Here is a 13,744-nt window from a genome sequence, read left to right as displayed (position 1 = left end):
TGACAGGAAGTTACACTGTTCACACCCCAGCATATTTCCTTTTGCATAAGTATGATCTTCATGATTCACCATTGCTCATGCAGTAACATTTCTTAATATAGTGTTCTGCATTCTGTCATTTGCGTATTGAATATGAAACAAATGACCTCATAAGAATAAGTCACCTGTGACACCATGCAGCAGAATGACTTGGTCTTCAATGGATAATAGGTTAATGCCATCTCAGCTTCCTATATCCTTTGCAAAGGTGCTTGAAGAGGAAAGGGATATATATATCTTTGGGACATCTGGTCTGAACATCAAGGGTAATAAGAACTGTGGCGTTTTCAGTTTACTTTTTTTGGCTTATGCTGACATATTGATTTCCTGTTCCAAACATTATTCATTAAATCCTCACTGATTCTGGGTATAAATATTTTTTCTTGAGGAGTCATTCAATCATTTAAGATCACATTATAATATTAAATCAGAGCAACAAACATCATGAGTGCTTTTTTTTTAAAACAGAAAAAAATGCCTCCACCCTATACAACTATTATAAAAGGTAAAAACGTATCGCTGTTACAGCAGTTTCATGACAAATTTACCAGGCTGAACTTTACCGGTATATAATATAACACAATGACAATGAAATACAATCTTAAGTATCAGGGTTTTTCACCTATTTATTGTACAGAGAGAGTAAGGGAGAGGGAGAGGGAGAGTAGACTACACAAAATGCTTAAAAAGGAGAAGTACAAGGTCAAAAAAAAAGCAATCCATGATCTAGAATAAATTGCACTTCCAGTATCCACAACGGCATAGTCACCAGAGGATTATCTGGCTACACATTATATTATTAAATAAGTGAACTAAATATACTATGGGCTATTACATAAATTGGGTGATAAACTGAAATAAATACAATACAGAGTTGTGAAGCCTTGTGTTGCACATAATAACGTATTTAACAGAAAAACTGAATTATTTCAACAATTTATTAAAACTGTTTATTTCACAAGAGTGCATTCAGTACTGGGATAAATGACAATTGTTTGATTTTTAGAAGAAAATCTAAACCTTCTGTACTATAAGATATTGAAGATATAGTCATGAGAATTGAATTATTTTAAGAGATTAGCAGGTATTTTGCCATCCACACTGATAGTTTCCATTTTAATCAGTGGGAAACTGTCAGTAGTTTCACCTAATTTTAGAAGTAATTAAAAGTCCAAAAGTGGGAATTTTAGTCTTTTCAAGCTTGGGATGGGGTAAAACCAAATTCAAAAAAGGTGTGTGTTATGCATTTATGAATGCTTAGGTTAAAGGACATTATACAGTAAACCCTCGAAATACATGGCTTCAAGTTGCACGTAACTTGCTTGAACATGAGTTAACCACAACTTGAAGCTGCTCTGTGGCCCCTTCCCTTGCCTTCCCCCAGTCGTGCAGCTGTCAGGATGACAGCCACGCCACTGGACAAAGGCAGGGAGAAGCAGCCAGGAAACCGACCAGCCCTTGGGTGCTGGTCAGTTTCCTGGTCCTGCAAGCAGAGGGGAGCTGGGAACCAAGTGGCAGCCTGGTTCCCTCTCCCCCACAATTTGGCAAAAATTCAGGTTACATGGGGGTTGCAAGAACACAAAGCCTGTGTAACTTGAGGGTTTACTGTACATGTTTCTCCTTAGTAAATCACTCCAAAGAAAATAACTCAGTATACAAACTGAAACATGCCCAGTCTTTTCAGTTTGTTACATCAGCATAGATATGAAATAGCTGTAAGCAGAAAGTGCACTGAATTATGGGCACTGTCAAAAATAAATATGAAGTGTTGTTTACAATAACTTATTGGAGCACAGTTTACTATAGACACATGCAAATAACATGCACTGACTACCTTGATCTCGAAAGATGCTGACTGCTGCTCTGCAAGATCCTGAAAACTCTAAACTACCACAGGATTAGGTGCAAGAAGCATTGTTGCCAAAATGGTTCAGGTGTGTTTAGATATATGCTCTATGGGATTCTCCTCTATTTCCTATTTGTCGTTCACAGCTTGTTGTTCACACTGTATTACAGTCAAACACAATTATCATTTAACAGAAAGTCCTACTAAATGGAAAAATTACATTCATCACATTACTTTGTACTGACTTAATACAAATGCATCCACTTACTACCAAATGACGTTAAACAGCTTCCCATTTCATTTGTTTTCTTTTAAATCCCTGGTTTTCGGTTCCAAAAAGCATTTAATGCTGATTACTGCATGCATCTCAAGAGATTTCTCAGTGTATGTAATCTACAAATGAAAACTCATTTTAACTTTGTGCATTTTGCTTAGTTGTATACGGATAGCAGTTCAACTGTGTGCAGTGATGAAAAATGGAATCATGAAGTTTCCATGCTTATTGCATTAATTTACAGAGTTCACAAGAAAAAAATTCTATGTAGGTTTTCAATCTCAACTTGAGAGTGAAAATAGGTTTCTCTATCTTCTGAATAGAGCTACTGAAGAAGAAATGTATTCTCTTAGGAGTGCACACATATAGACTACTATCTTGAAATAATGTGTTTAGCTGCAACTGTCTTTGCATTAGATTTCAATAGAATTGCACAACAACAGCTGAGAATATATTATGGCTTTTTGCATGTAATTTTAAATTGAGAGGCTGTGGACTAAAAAGTGATAGCAGTAGTAGGTTGTCCTCCTCTGTGCAGGCCACTCTTTAGAGGAAGATAAGGCAAACATTCGCCATTGGTCTGAACAACTAAACTGAAGGCAGGAACGTTACATGCTAACACAAATAAAACCTGGGGTCTATTCCAAATTCAAAAGGGATTGTGCTTTTGTGATTACAAACCCTTCTGATCTTTCTCTCTATCCCTGCTTTTTTCACTGGCCCATCTAGCCTCCTCCTGTCCCAGTCCTCCCCGACCACTTGTAACCTCCTTGTCCAAACAGAACTCTTTGTCCCAGTCTCAGCTCTCCCTTACTCATCTACATGTCCCAGTCTTTACTCTTCCCCCAACTTTTCCTCCCCATTCCTGCCAAAGCCCTAACCCCTTTTCCCAGTCTCCCCTATATGCTAATCTCCCAGCCAAACCTGGCTCCTCACACCTCTATGTTCTAGGCATGATTTACCCTTTGCAGCACACACCCAAATGACAGCCAGGGAGGCAGTGAGACTACAGGAGAGAGAGTCGTCTTGTTTTTCGTTCTCACACCTGACACCACAGTAATCCCTGGCAACACAGAGGACCAATTGCAGGTAAAATCCTGCTCAACCCCTACAGCTCAAGACCAGAACATGCTCAAGGCAAACAGAATCATAAGCAAATTTAGGTGCTAAATTCTAGCAATTATTTTACTGTGTACATGTGAATAGGGATTTTCAAAGGCTCATGACTTGTTCAAATTTCTGTGATTTCTATAGGCATAGGTAAAGTTCCTGCTGCTAAACTTCAAGTAATTGTGCTTCTCAACATAACAATTGGTTTGTTTATGCTACATATATGTATTTCCTAACCTCATTCTGAGAAACAGTTAAACTGTTTTTGCTCATACTTTCTAAAAAATATTCAGCCTTAACTGACAGATAGAAAATCCCAGCCCAACCTGTTAAAGTTTGGCAAAGTTATAATAGAAACTGAAAACAAAGTGTTATGATAAAACTATTGGACAACCTTGACAATAGGAATCACTTCTATGCATCCTATAACGCAAGTGGATTGCATCAGCTCAGATCACTTTTTGGAAAATCCTAGTAAATGGCAAAACTAAGAGTCTGGTGTGGATATTAAACTGACTCGAGTGACAGGTTAAATTATCTCCTTACACAAAAATTACAAATAAACATAAAATAGATATAAAAACTAAACTTACCATCACAGTGGGATTTTTCACAGTGATACATGGAGTAGTAGCTCGCAGGGCCCCACTAATGCCATGGTAATATTTAAAACAGATCTTTATTTCAGCTGCAAAAACAAACACATGAACAATTATGTGGAATCCATACACTGAATATGGGACAGAACAGTGGCAGCCCCACACTTATGGGGAAATTCAAAAGAATCATAGCTCACTCTTCTTGAAATAAGTGACAGGATATTTCACCAACATCATTTGTTAATATATCCCATCTCCATTATAAAGGGAAATCATCACTTTCATTGAAACTTATTTCCTTTCAAATTCTGGAAAGCTGAAAATATCTTTCTTTCTTAAAGAAGGAGCCAAATCCCAAAATCACTTTACGGCCAGTAAAAACCTGATGGTGCGTTTACAAAAAAATCACTTGGTAAGAAAGATAATACATTTTAGCATGTGGTTTTGTCCACATGATAACACCAGCCAAGACAGACCTGCTTTTTATACATCTTTTGGAGCCAAAGAGCAAGGAGACATGATCACTGAATAAGGTACTCAGTGTTAGCATTGACTTGTGAAGTATGCTCCATTTTACTCTAGTAAAGATGAATTAAAATTACTTAATATCTTCATCTGACCTAGAAATGCATTTCTTGCAACACAAGTTAACATATTATATTGCATGAAAGCTGTTTTATGCTTACGCTATTTTGCCATATAACTATTTAACCCTGCAAAGGGTATAGCCCTAGAAATAGCTACTTTTCACCATTTGGTCAGTTTAATTGAAGATATTTTGTATCATGATATTTTATGCAACAGGTAAAGAACAATTTGACTTCTCAGTAGGAGAAAATTACACAAATATGCTCAGATAAATACATTAATGTTTTTAGATCACTGTAAGACGTGCCAGCATGCATTAAACTGAGATGAAAACTTAACCAAGAGGTAAAATCAGGGGCTCTGCCTAAACTGCATGTTAAAACTTATTTTTTAAAATGTGGATAGTGTTCTTAAGTATAGAATGGTTATTTAATGCTACGGTAACTGTGGTTATGCAAAACGTCACTGTGAATCCCCCTGTAGGTGTGCATCTACCATATCCACACCAGACTGGAGAATTCTGAACAGGAGTGCACGCTAGGGCCACTCATGTACCCTGGGTCTCCTGGTGCTCCCCATGAGGAAAGAAAGTTTGGGGCACAGCCCTTCTTCACTTCCTTTGGAATTCTAAGATGAAGGTTGCTGAGGACTCCAACTGGGGATGGGCACAGGATGCACACTGACTAGAACCAACCAACCCACCCCACAGTTACTCTAAGGTAAGTAACTGTTCTTTCTTCAAGCGAAGAGACACGAAGTTTAAGGTCAGAAGTCATCTAATCTGACCTCTTGAATGTTACAGGTCATTTAATTTCATCTACTTATCCCTTTATTGAGCCAAACAAGTTATACATTATTCAAACACAAGTTGTAATTAACTAAAGCATCTCTCTTCCAGAAAGGCACCCCATCTTAATTTGAAGACACCAAGATATTGACAATTCACCACTTCCCTTGGTAGTCTGTTTCAGAGATTAATCATCCTCACTATTAAAAAATTCATTCCTGATTTCAAATTCAAATTTGCCGTATTTCACCTCCAGTCACTGATTCTTATGTCCTGCTCTGCTCAATTAGAAAGCCCACTGTGACTTTTTGTTTTCTCATCATGAAAGTACTTGTACGCTAATCAAGTCACCTTATTTTCTGATACATTAAAAAAGCTGGATCTTTAAAATTTACCAAAAGGCATTTTTAATCAACTCCCAAATAATTTCATGGCTCCTTTCAACATCCTCTCTAAATTCTTCAACATTCTCCTCAAAATATAGACAACAAAACTAGTCACAGTATCCTAGTATCAATCTCATCAGTACCATCTACTGAGATAAAGTCATCTCTCTACTCCACAGATGAATGCTGGTGAACACCATCACATACGTACATGCCAACATGGGGCCTAACAGCCCCAGACATGTATGTATCAACTCCATGAGATTTGATTTTAGATTGGGATATGCTGACCAGAGAGACCGGTATCTGCCCTCTGGGAGGTAGGCTCTTGCTAACACAGAGGTATCACAGCCTGTATAAATTAAGTTATCTGGAGAGCAGATGTGCTCTGTCCATCTTTTAAACTGATTAGACCATCACAAGAAAGGAAGGGCTTGAAAACTGAGACACCACAATGACAAAGGGTGAAGTGCAGTTATCACACATCCTCTCGTTTCTATCTTGCTGTCCCTGGCAGTAAGGGGACTTCATAGCCCCAGCAGACATTACTATTTAAAATACTCTAATCTGGTATGCATAAGACCAGCATACACATGCAGTGAGAGCCACATTGATACAACATTCTAAAATTCTGTCAAACAGTGCGTATATTTTCCTTTCCTCTTCCCTGGCAGTCTGCTGATGATAGCATATACATTCAATCTTAGGAACAGCAATCAATACTGCAGGGCAAACTGCTTCACCAATTTCAGTGGCACTATGACTGCTTTTATCACATTTTACCTGTAGCTCTCTTAGCACTTTTCATAGGTGGTTGTGGGTAAGGTAGCTCCTCACTTCAGTCAGGATTAAAGAGCACCTCCAAACACAATCAGCCCCAACCCAGTGCACCAATGAAACCCGTTAAGCCTGGAAAGGGGCTGGTGTCTCTGTTTAGCCTGGGGAAGCACTCTGAAGGAATTCAGACTTCCTCAACACCCAGACACAGGAGTTGCTGACTGTGGGAGACGCTGAAAACTTTGACTACTGGGCCCTCTCAGAAAAGAAAGAGGTCAGTTCTCACTTTCCCCACTTGGCTTTCCAAAGATTCTAAGCTCTACCTTCTGTGGGATGCAGAAGCCTCCTGCCTTTTTTATTACTTTATTTCCTTCTCCCTGCTGAAGAGGACAGATGACCTGAACAAAGGCTAAAAGGCTGTGCCCCAGCCTCTGAGACAAGAGTACTGGTCATCTTTTTTTTTTTCCCCCAAAAGGAGGTCTCAGAGAGGAATAACTAACTACGGTGGATAATCATCATTGCAATTTTTACAGATAGGGAAACTGATGTGAAAGCTGGCAAGTTACTTAACCTAAGTTCACAAAGTCATTAATAGAGCTCAGAACAGAACACAGAATCCCCAACACACAATCCTGTGCCCTGCTGACTTGACCATATTGGCCCCTGTACACACTGTTAATAATCATTGCTTAATAGGGAAACTCTGACAACACCCATAAACTACTTGTATCTGTGCGATTTCCACAGCATGCTATGAGCCACAACCTCTGTAAAAACACCATGTAATTATTGGGATGGTCTTTCATAGACATGGAGGCAATAGGGTTGGAAGAGACCTCAGAAGGTCAAGTCCAACCCTCTGCTGAAAACAGGACCAAACCCAACTAAATCTTCTCATTCAGGGCTCTTTCAAGCTGCGACTTAAGGATCTCTAGGGAAGGAGATTCTACCACCTCCCTACATCATAAACACATTCCAGAGCTTCACCACTCTCCCAGTCAAACAGCTTTTTTCCCCCTAATAGCCAGCCTAGACCTCTCACACCACAACTTGGGACCATTGTTCCTTGTTCTGTCATCTGTCACCACTGAGAACAGCCTCTCTCCATCCTCTTTGGAACCCCCCCTTCTGGTAGTTGAAGGCTGCTATCAAAATCCCCTGTCACTCTACTCTTCTGTAGACTAAATAAGCCCAAATCCCCAAGACTCTCCTCCTAAATCTTGTGCTCCAGCTCCCTAATCATGTGTGTCACCCTCCGCGGGATGCTCTTCAGTGCATCCACATCCTTTCTGTAATGGGGAAGAGAGGCCAGACTTGCATGCAATACTCCAGATGCCATCTCACTAGTGCTGTAATAAAGGGGAATAATCACTTCCCTAGTTCTGCTAGCAATGCTCCTACTAATGTGCCCCCAGTGTGTTATTAGCCTTCTTGGCTACAAGAGCACACTGTTGGCTCATATCCAGCTTCTCATCCACTGTAATCCCCAGGTCTATTTCTGGGAAATGGCTGCTTAGCCAGTCAGTTCCCAGCCTGTAACAGTGCTTTGGATTCCTCCATCCTAAATGCAGGACTCTGTACTTGTTCTGGTTGAACCTCATCAGATTTCTTTTGGCCCACTCCTCCATTTGTGAAGGTCTCCCCAAACTCTATCCATAACCTCCAGTCTATCAACTTCTTCCTCTGCTTTAGTGTCATTAACAAATTTGCTGAGGGTGCAATCCATCCCCTCATCAAGGTCATTAATAAAGATGATGAACAAAACCAACCCTAGAACTGAATCTTGGGGTACTCCACTTGATACTGGCCACTAACCAGTCAGAGCCATTGATCACTACCCATTGATTCCAATGATCTAGCCAGCATTCTATCCACCTTACAATCTATCAGGCCCATCAACAAAGAGGGACAAAGGAGGCAATTGTATTAGGGTTCAGTAGGTTTAAGGGGGCCAAAGGCTGCTGCCACCACTACTGCTGCTGTAGCCCTGCCCAGACCCTTTTAAATAACAATGCTGTAGCAGGTGCGGGAAGCCAAAGAACTCAGATTCATGGAGCTCCAGGGCAGGAGCAGGACTTCGAGGTTGTAACTGTGTGTGACAAGAAGGAAGAGCTGATGGGGGCAGACTTAGATCTATTGAGGTCAAGTAAAAATATATTTTTGATGCTCCATGTTTTCTTCTCCACCCACTTCCCCTCATGTATTTCCCTATGATATCTTTTCCTACCGTTCCTTTCTCTCTAGCCCCTACACCGTTACGCTATTGGCTTCAAACAACTAATGCAATAAATTTCACCTGCAACTCACATGATTATTCCACAAGCCTAACTGAAAGCCTGCTCGTGATTTAGAAGGGTTCATGTTACTGTTTGGAATGAAGGTCAGTATATTTACCCAGGGAGATTAAGGTTACGTACCTATTACGCATACATTCGTGCATCAATGCCTCCTTTACCTCATATACCTAAAATGCTTTGTGTATAGAAAAAACACTTTGCACTTGAGTATATCCAACAATCTCAACACTTTACAAGCTTTGTTAAGTCTTGACACAGATATACTCTAAGTGCAAAACGTTACTGTACACAAAGATATACACTGTATATTAAGACCAAATTCTGCAAAGCACTTATGCACTTACGCTTGGTTTTCAGAACAAGTAGTGTCCCATTGTCTGTTTTGTCTTACTGAGAATATGAACGTTTGCTATAACTTGTGAAAATGAGGGGGAAAAAATGACACAAGTTTACGTTAACTCTGACGTCTTCTAAAATAGTGGGTAAAGGCAACAGATCTAAAAACAACAAAAATGTAGGAATAAGAAGTTCTAAGGAAATCCAGACCATTTGCAGCAGAATACAGAATGCTGTCTGAAAGTGTTAATAAATATTTGGGGACAACAATCATGCAAAAATGAAATAAACTATCCCCAGATAGAACTATCAAAGGACACAGATTACTTAATAGGAAAACAGCATTCCAGGGCTCTGGAGGTACCATACCATCCTCTTCATTAATCAAAACCAGAATTCTAACTACTTAATTATTTCCAGCATACTCTATATTCTCTAATTCTGCGAAAACCCAGATAGGAATCAGAAATATCAAGATATGTATCTTGTATTTCCCTTGGGCTTTGCTTAGGCCTCCCTTACTCAGGGTGGACTTTCCTCCACAAATACCCCCATTAATTTCCTGCAGAATAAAGCATGTGAACAACAGTTAAACCTTTAGAAGTTCGGGGGTAAAAAATGGATTTAAAATTTAGGAATATTACAATTAAAATGGATACAAATGATGAACATGTGTTACATTTCAGTAACTATTCTTGGTCAAAACAACTTCTTGTTGATATAACTGTGAAAACAGTGAAGTTTGCATTCTTATATCTCTTAGAATGCTTCCTTGACCTCTGCCAACTGGCCATAGGATTAATCCTCAAGAGTTTGGGGCATATTGAGTTCAGCTTTTAAATTTTTTTTTTTAAATATCTGAATGGAAGAAATGATCATGCTTTTTTTAAAAAAAAAGGAAAAATTCTACCTCTCACCAACTAAAAATAAGCCAACAATCTTTTGTAAACAAACTCTAAGGGAAATGGTTGGAAAATGAGTTTTGCTGACCCCAAGTATGGCATATTTCAACATCAAAAAACAATTTTTCCAAAAGTTATAATATGTTGAAAACAGAGCTCTCATACAGACACCTTATATATCAACTTTGGCTATAAAAGCAGTATATCAGCATGATGCAGATAATACACAAGTGTACCTTGTATATGCCTTTTTATGGTAACTGGAGCTATTTCATGCTACATTCAGGCACGAGAATATGATTCCTGTTTCTACAAAATACAAATGGTCTACATGCACAAATGTAGAGCTGGAATGCTGTACTGCAGTCACAGTAGTAATTTACCCATAAATATCCCTGGGGTGCTTAAGAGATGATTGATGTGGCCAGGCTTGAGGTATCATAAAAAATGCCAACAACAGTTACTATGTGTTACCCATTCAAGATTGAAACATATAGCATCAGCACAACAAATTTATGTAATCTAATACATTTCTATAATAGTTATAGAAACAAACATAATACAGAATATATATTTACAAAATAGGACATTAAAGCTACAGTACTTCTCTCTGCAGAGATTTTCTTGGAGTGAAATTTTGAAGTTAAACACGCACCAGAATAAAAATAACACGGTCAGTGTAAGACATTATTACTTGAGAGCCCCAATCCAGCAAGTATTTATTTTTGAGAGTTGATTGGTTTATTGATTTGATAGTTTGTGTCTACCATATAAAGCTGAAGACAATGGAGTAAGCAGCGTTCCCAGTGGCAAGTGTTTACAGGACTGGGCTTTTATTTTGTATCCACCTTTATATAAACTGAGGAAGAAGTAAGATGCAAACACCGTCGCTATAGATGTCTATTTACGAGCTCATTTGTTTGTGAACTCCTACACTGAATCTGCTTTTTCTGCTCTTTGCTAAGATGTAAAAGTAAAGCGCTCTCTCCCTCTGAGAAAGATTTCTAATCATCATTCCTATACTCTTGCTACAATAATTTTGTATCAGAGAAAATGTTTAATAAATCACCAGATGGTTTTGATGATATTTATAGATGCTCTAATCAGCTCTGAACTATTGGTGCAAAAGTTGTTCTTGTCACTGTACTATACATACATGATATTGCCAACTCACTAACTCAACTGGACTTTTTTCTTTCAGTGATAGCAGAAAAATAATCCCTTCACAGAACTGATTTCACTATTCAGTGTTTAAACAATCCTTCCTCAATGCATACAGTAAGCAGCTTAAGTGAGACAAGAGGGTCATGAGTTTTAGACCCCCCGTCATCCTGAAACAGGAAGCTCCCATTAACTTATATTATGTGACAAGTAATAAAATATTTCTGTGTTTAAATCTCAGGCTGCTGTATCAGTGATATTACAGCTCAGTTTTACTTTGTTGAATTTCTGCAGCTACAGAAAGTTACATTTCATGCTTACATCACACTTTTGCCCTTTGCTTAGGGACTGGAAAAGGAACACCTGCCTCTGTTCTGGCTGCTGCTGCAGCATAAAGTCAGCCCCTTTGTCTAGAGAGGGCAGCCTAAGGGCACCAGCTGTGAAGAGAGCAGGACATTGTACTTGGCAGGTGCTTCATTTCACTCATTTTCATTCCCTGCTTGCTCCCCTCCGTACCAGTTGTGGGTATTTTGGAACATGTTGGTGTGTTCACATTTATTATTGTGTTTGGTCTTTCTTTCCATTATCAGAGCTTTGCTTACAAGAGTGTGTCTTTTCAGACATATTTTAAAAACTTTTGTGTCAAAATAGTGAGCTATTCTTTATCAGTTCATTCTTTGGTGAGTGGGTGGGGTAGGGGTACTTGGGAATGAAATGCAACATCTTCAGAAAAAGAGACAGTTTCTCCTGCCATCTTTTGCTACAGCTGTGTGTGTTTTAATTTGTGGGGAGGAAATGAAGAGCTTTTCCTTTGGGTTTGTTATTTGGCTGGCACTGACATGACTGGAAGATGGCTCCATAAATGGAGATGATAGTATAAGAGAACTGACTGAGTGGAGGAATTGAACTAGAGGGATTGAGGATCCCCTAAACTGGGGTCTTAATGGGTATTTAACCATGTGCTAACTTTAAACATAAGACCAATCCAATTGATTTGACTGGGGCTATTCATATAATTAAATTTATATAGTTTTCTGAATTAGGGCATAAAATGTGAAATGCCTCTCTGAAGAGGAAGTAAGCTCTGGGGATAGTAGTAGTCATCCTTGGCCCTATCCGCCCAACTCCCACTGCCAAAAAGTAACTGGATGGAATTGGTCATTCCAGATTACTTGTGTAACACCTTGATTATTTAGCACATAGTGTGGCTGTGGTATCATTATTAACAGCACACAACAGCCCTATTTCGAAATAAGAAATTTCAAAATGGATATTGTAAAATATCTTATTTCAAAATAACACAACCAAATACAAAATATATTTTGGAATAGCCTTTAGCTATTTCGAAGTAGCCTTCACGGTCCAGAGCTCTATTTCAAAAATAGTGCCACTGGAGCCCATTATGGCCTATTTAACACAAGTCATTTAGACTATGCCGAAGTTACTTCAGAATAACTGCTGTTATTTTGAGATAACTTGGTCATGTAGACATAGTCTTAGTGAGCGTGCTGGCGATCTTTACACAAGAAATCTTCTCTGAACATTTGAGTACTTGTCACTTACCACTGAGTCTCATACCTACATCGTTTTAGGAAAAAAAACTGAGAAAGTAGCAGCTACCCAACTTCAGGTGCACAGAAATACCAATACTTCTAATCTGAGCACTGGCCTTCATCACTTAGGTTATGCTCGTCAGGGTCTCTTTTTGCCTTTGGACTATGGTCACTTAATCATTTTGTTGTGGTGGACCCTTGGCAGCATTTGACATGCTGTCCATGGATTGTGATTTCAGAAAATAAAGGACACAGCTGTGATGCCTGGAACAGTCTTTTAGTCTTCCAACAGAAGAGCAGCCATGTGGTGTTTATGGACTATTGTGTCATCACTATGAGATTTAAATATGGAAAAACTGCAAGCATCTATACTAATGACCCATACTTCCAGTTATATGAAGTCTGCTTGTGAGTCTGAAAAACAGGGTACTGAGTGGATAAAAAAAAACGATTTAAGTTTTTAAAATTAAAATTTTTTCATTTTAATTTGATTTCTTTTTTTATAAATAATACTAATTTTCTCATTTAAAATACCAATTACATTTAAATCTTCTCACAAATAAGCTACACATGCACTTACAGTCTCATAAAAATGAATTAATGGTTGTCCAGCTTAACTAGGAGCTCTTGCTTCTTGAAAGTTCTGGGCTTTCAGTTTCTGCTTCTCAGCAAACTAAAAAGTAACATGTGCAAAGACAGACACAAGCTGGATAGGATTGTTTTTGTACAGTAATCCCTCAATACAACAAGCTAAAGGTGGAAGGTTGTCTGCTATTCCCGAGAGTATGTTATATGTGAGGGTTTACTGCCCACCCATCCCTGCCAGGCTCCCCCAGCCCCAGCTGCCCCCCAATATAAAACCCTGCCACTCACTGGAGCCACCACTGCTGGAGGAGCTGATGGACTCCGCTGCCTGGCTGGAGGCACCTCGCCACATGCGGCTGCAGGAGCCACCGCATGGCCTGGAGGAGCTGCTGCTAGAGCTGCCACATACACATGACGACTCCAGCAGAAGAGGTGGTGGCTCCTCCAGGCGGCACCAGCATTAAGTCTTTTAGCTCCCGCCCCGCCCCCCCCGGGGTGGGGGGA

At 39.3% G+C, this 13,744-nt stretch overlaps 1 protein-coding gene across 4 annotated transcripts in view; it reads right to left on the bottom strand.

The window, feature by feature from the left end:
* HECW2 (HECT, C2 and WW domain containing E3 ubiquitin protein ligase 2) overlaps positions 1–13,744 on the bottom strand; it is a 250,554-nt gene that overhangs the window by 105,912 nt on the left and 130,898 nt on the right. For 3 of the 4 annotated variants that reach the window (XM_075002118.1, XM_075002120.1, XM_075002119.1), the window contains exon 4: positions 3,863–3,957. In XM_075002118.1, the coding sequence (XP_074858219.1) occupies positions 3,863–3,957 (95 nt within the window). Of the gene's footprint in view, positions 1–2,153; positions 2,175–3,862; positions 3,958–13,744 lie in introns of those variants that run through there. The other variant, XM_075002121.1, reaches the window with a different exon arrangement.

The sequence above is a fragment of the Carettochelys insculpta genome, chromosome 8, assembly GCF_033958435.1.
Source record: "Carettochelys insculpta isolate YL-2023 chromosome 8, ASM3395843v1, whole genome shotgun sequence".
NCBI classification, from domain to species: Eukaryota; Metazoa; Chordata; order Testudines; family Carettochelyidae; genus Carettochelys; species Carettochelys insculpta.
This window is presented reverse-complemented; position numbering and strand designations above follow the sequence as displayed.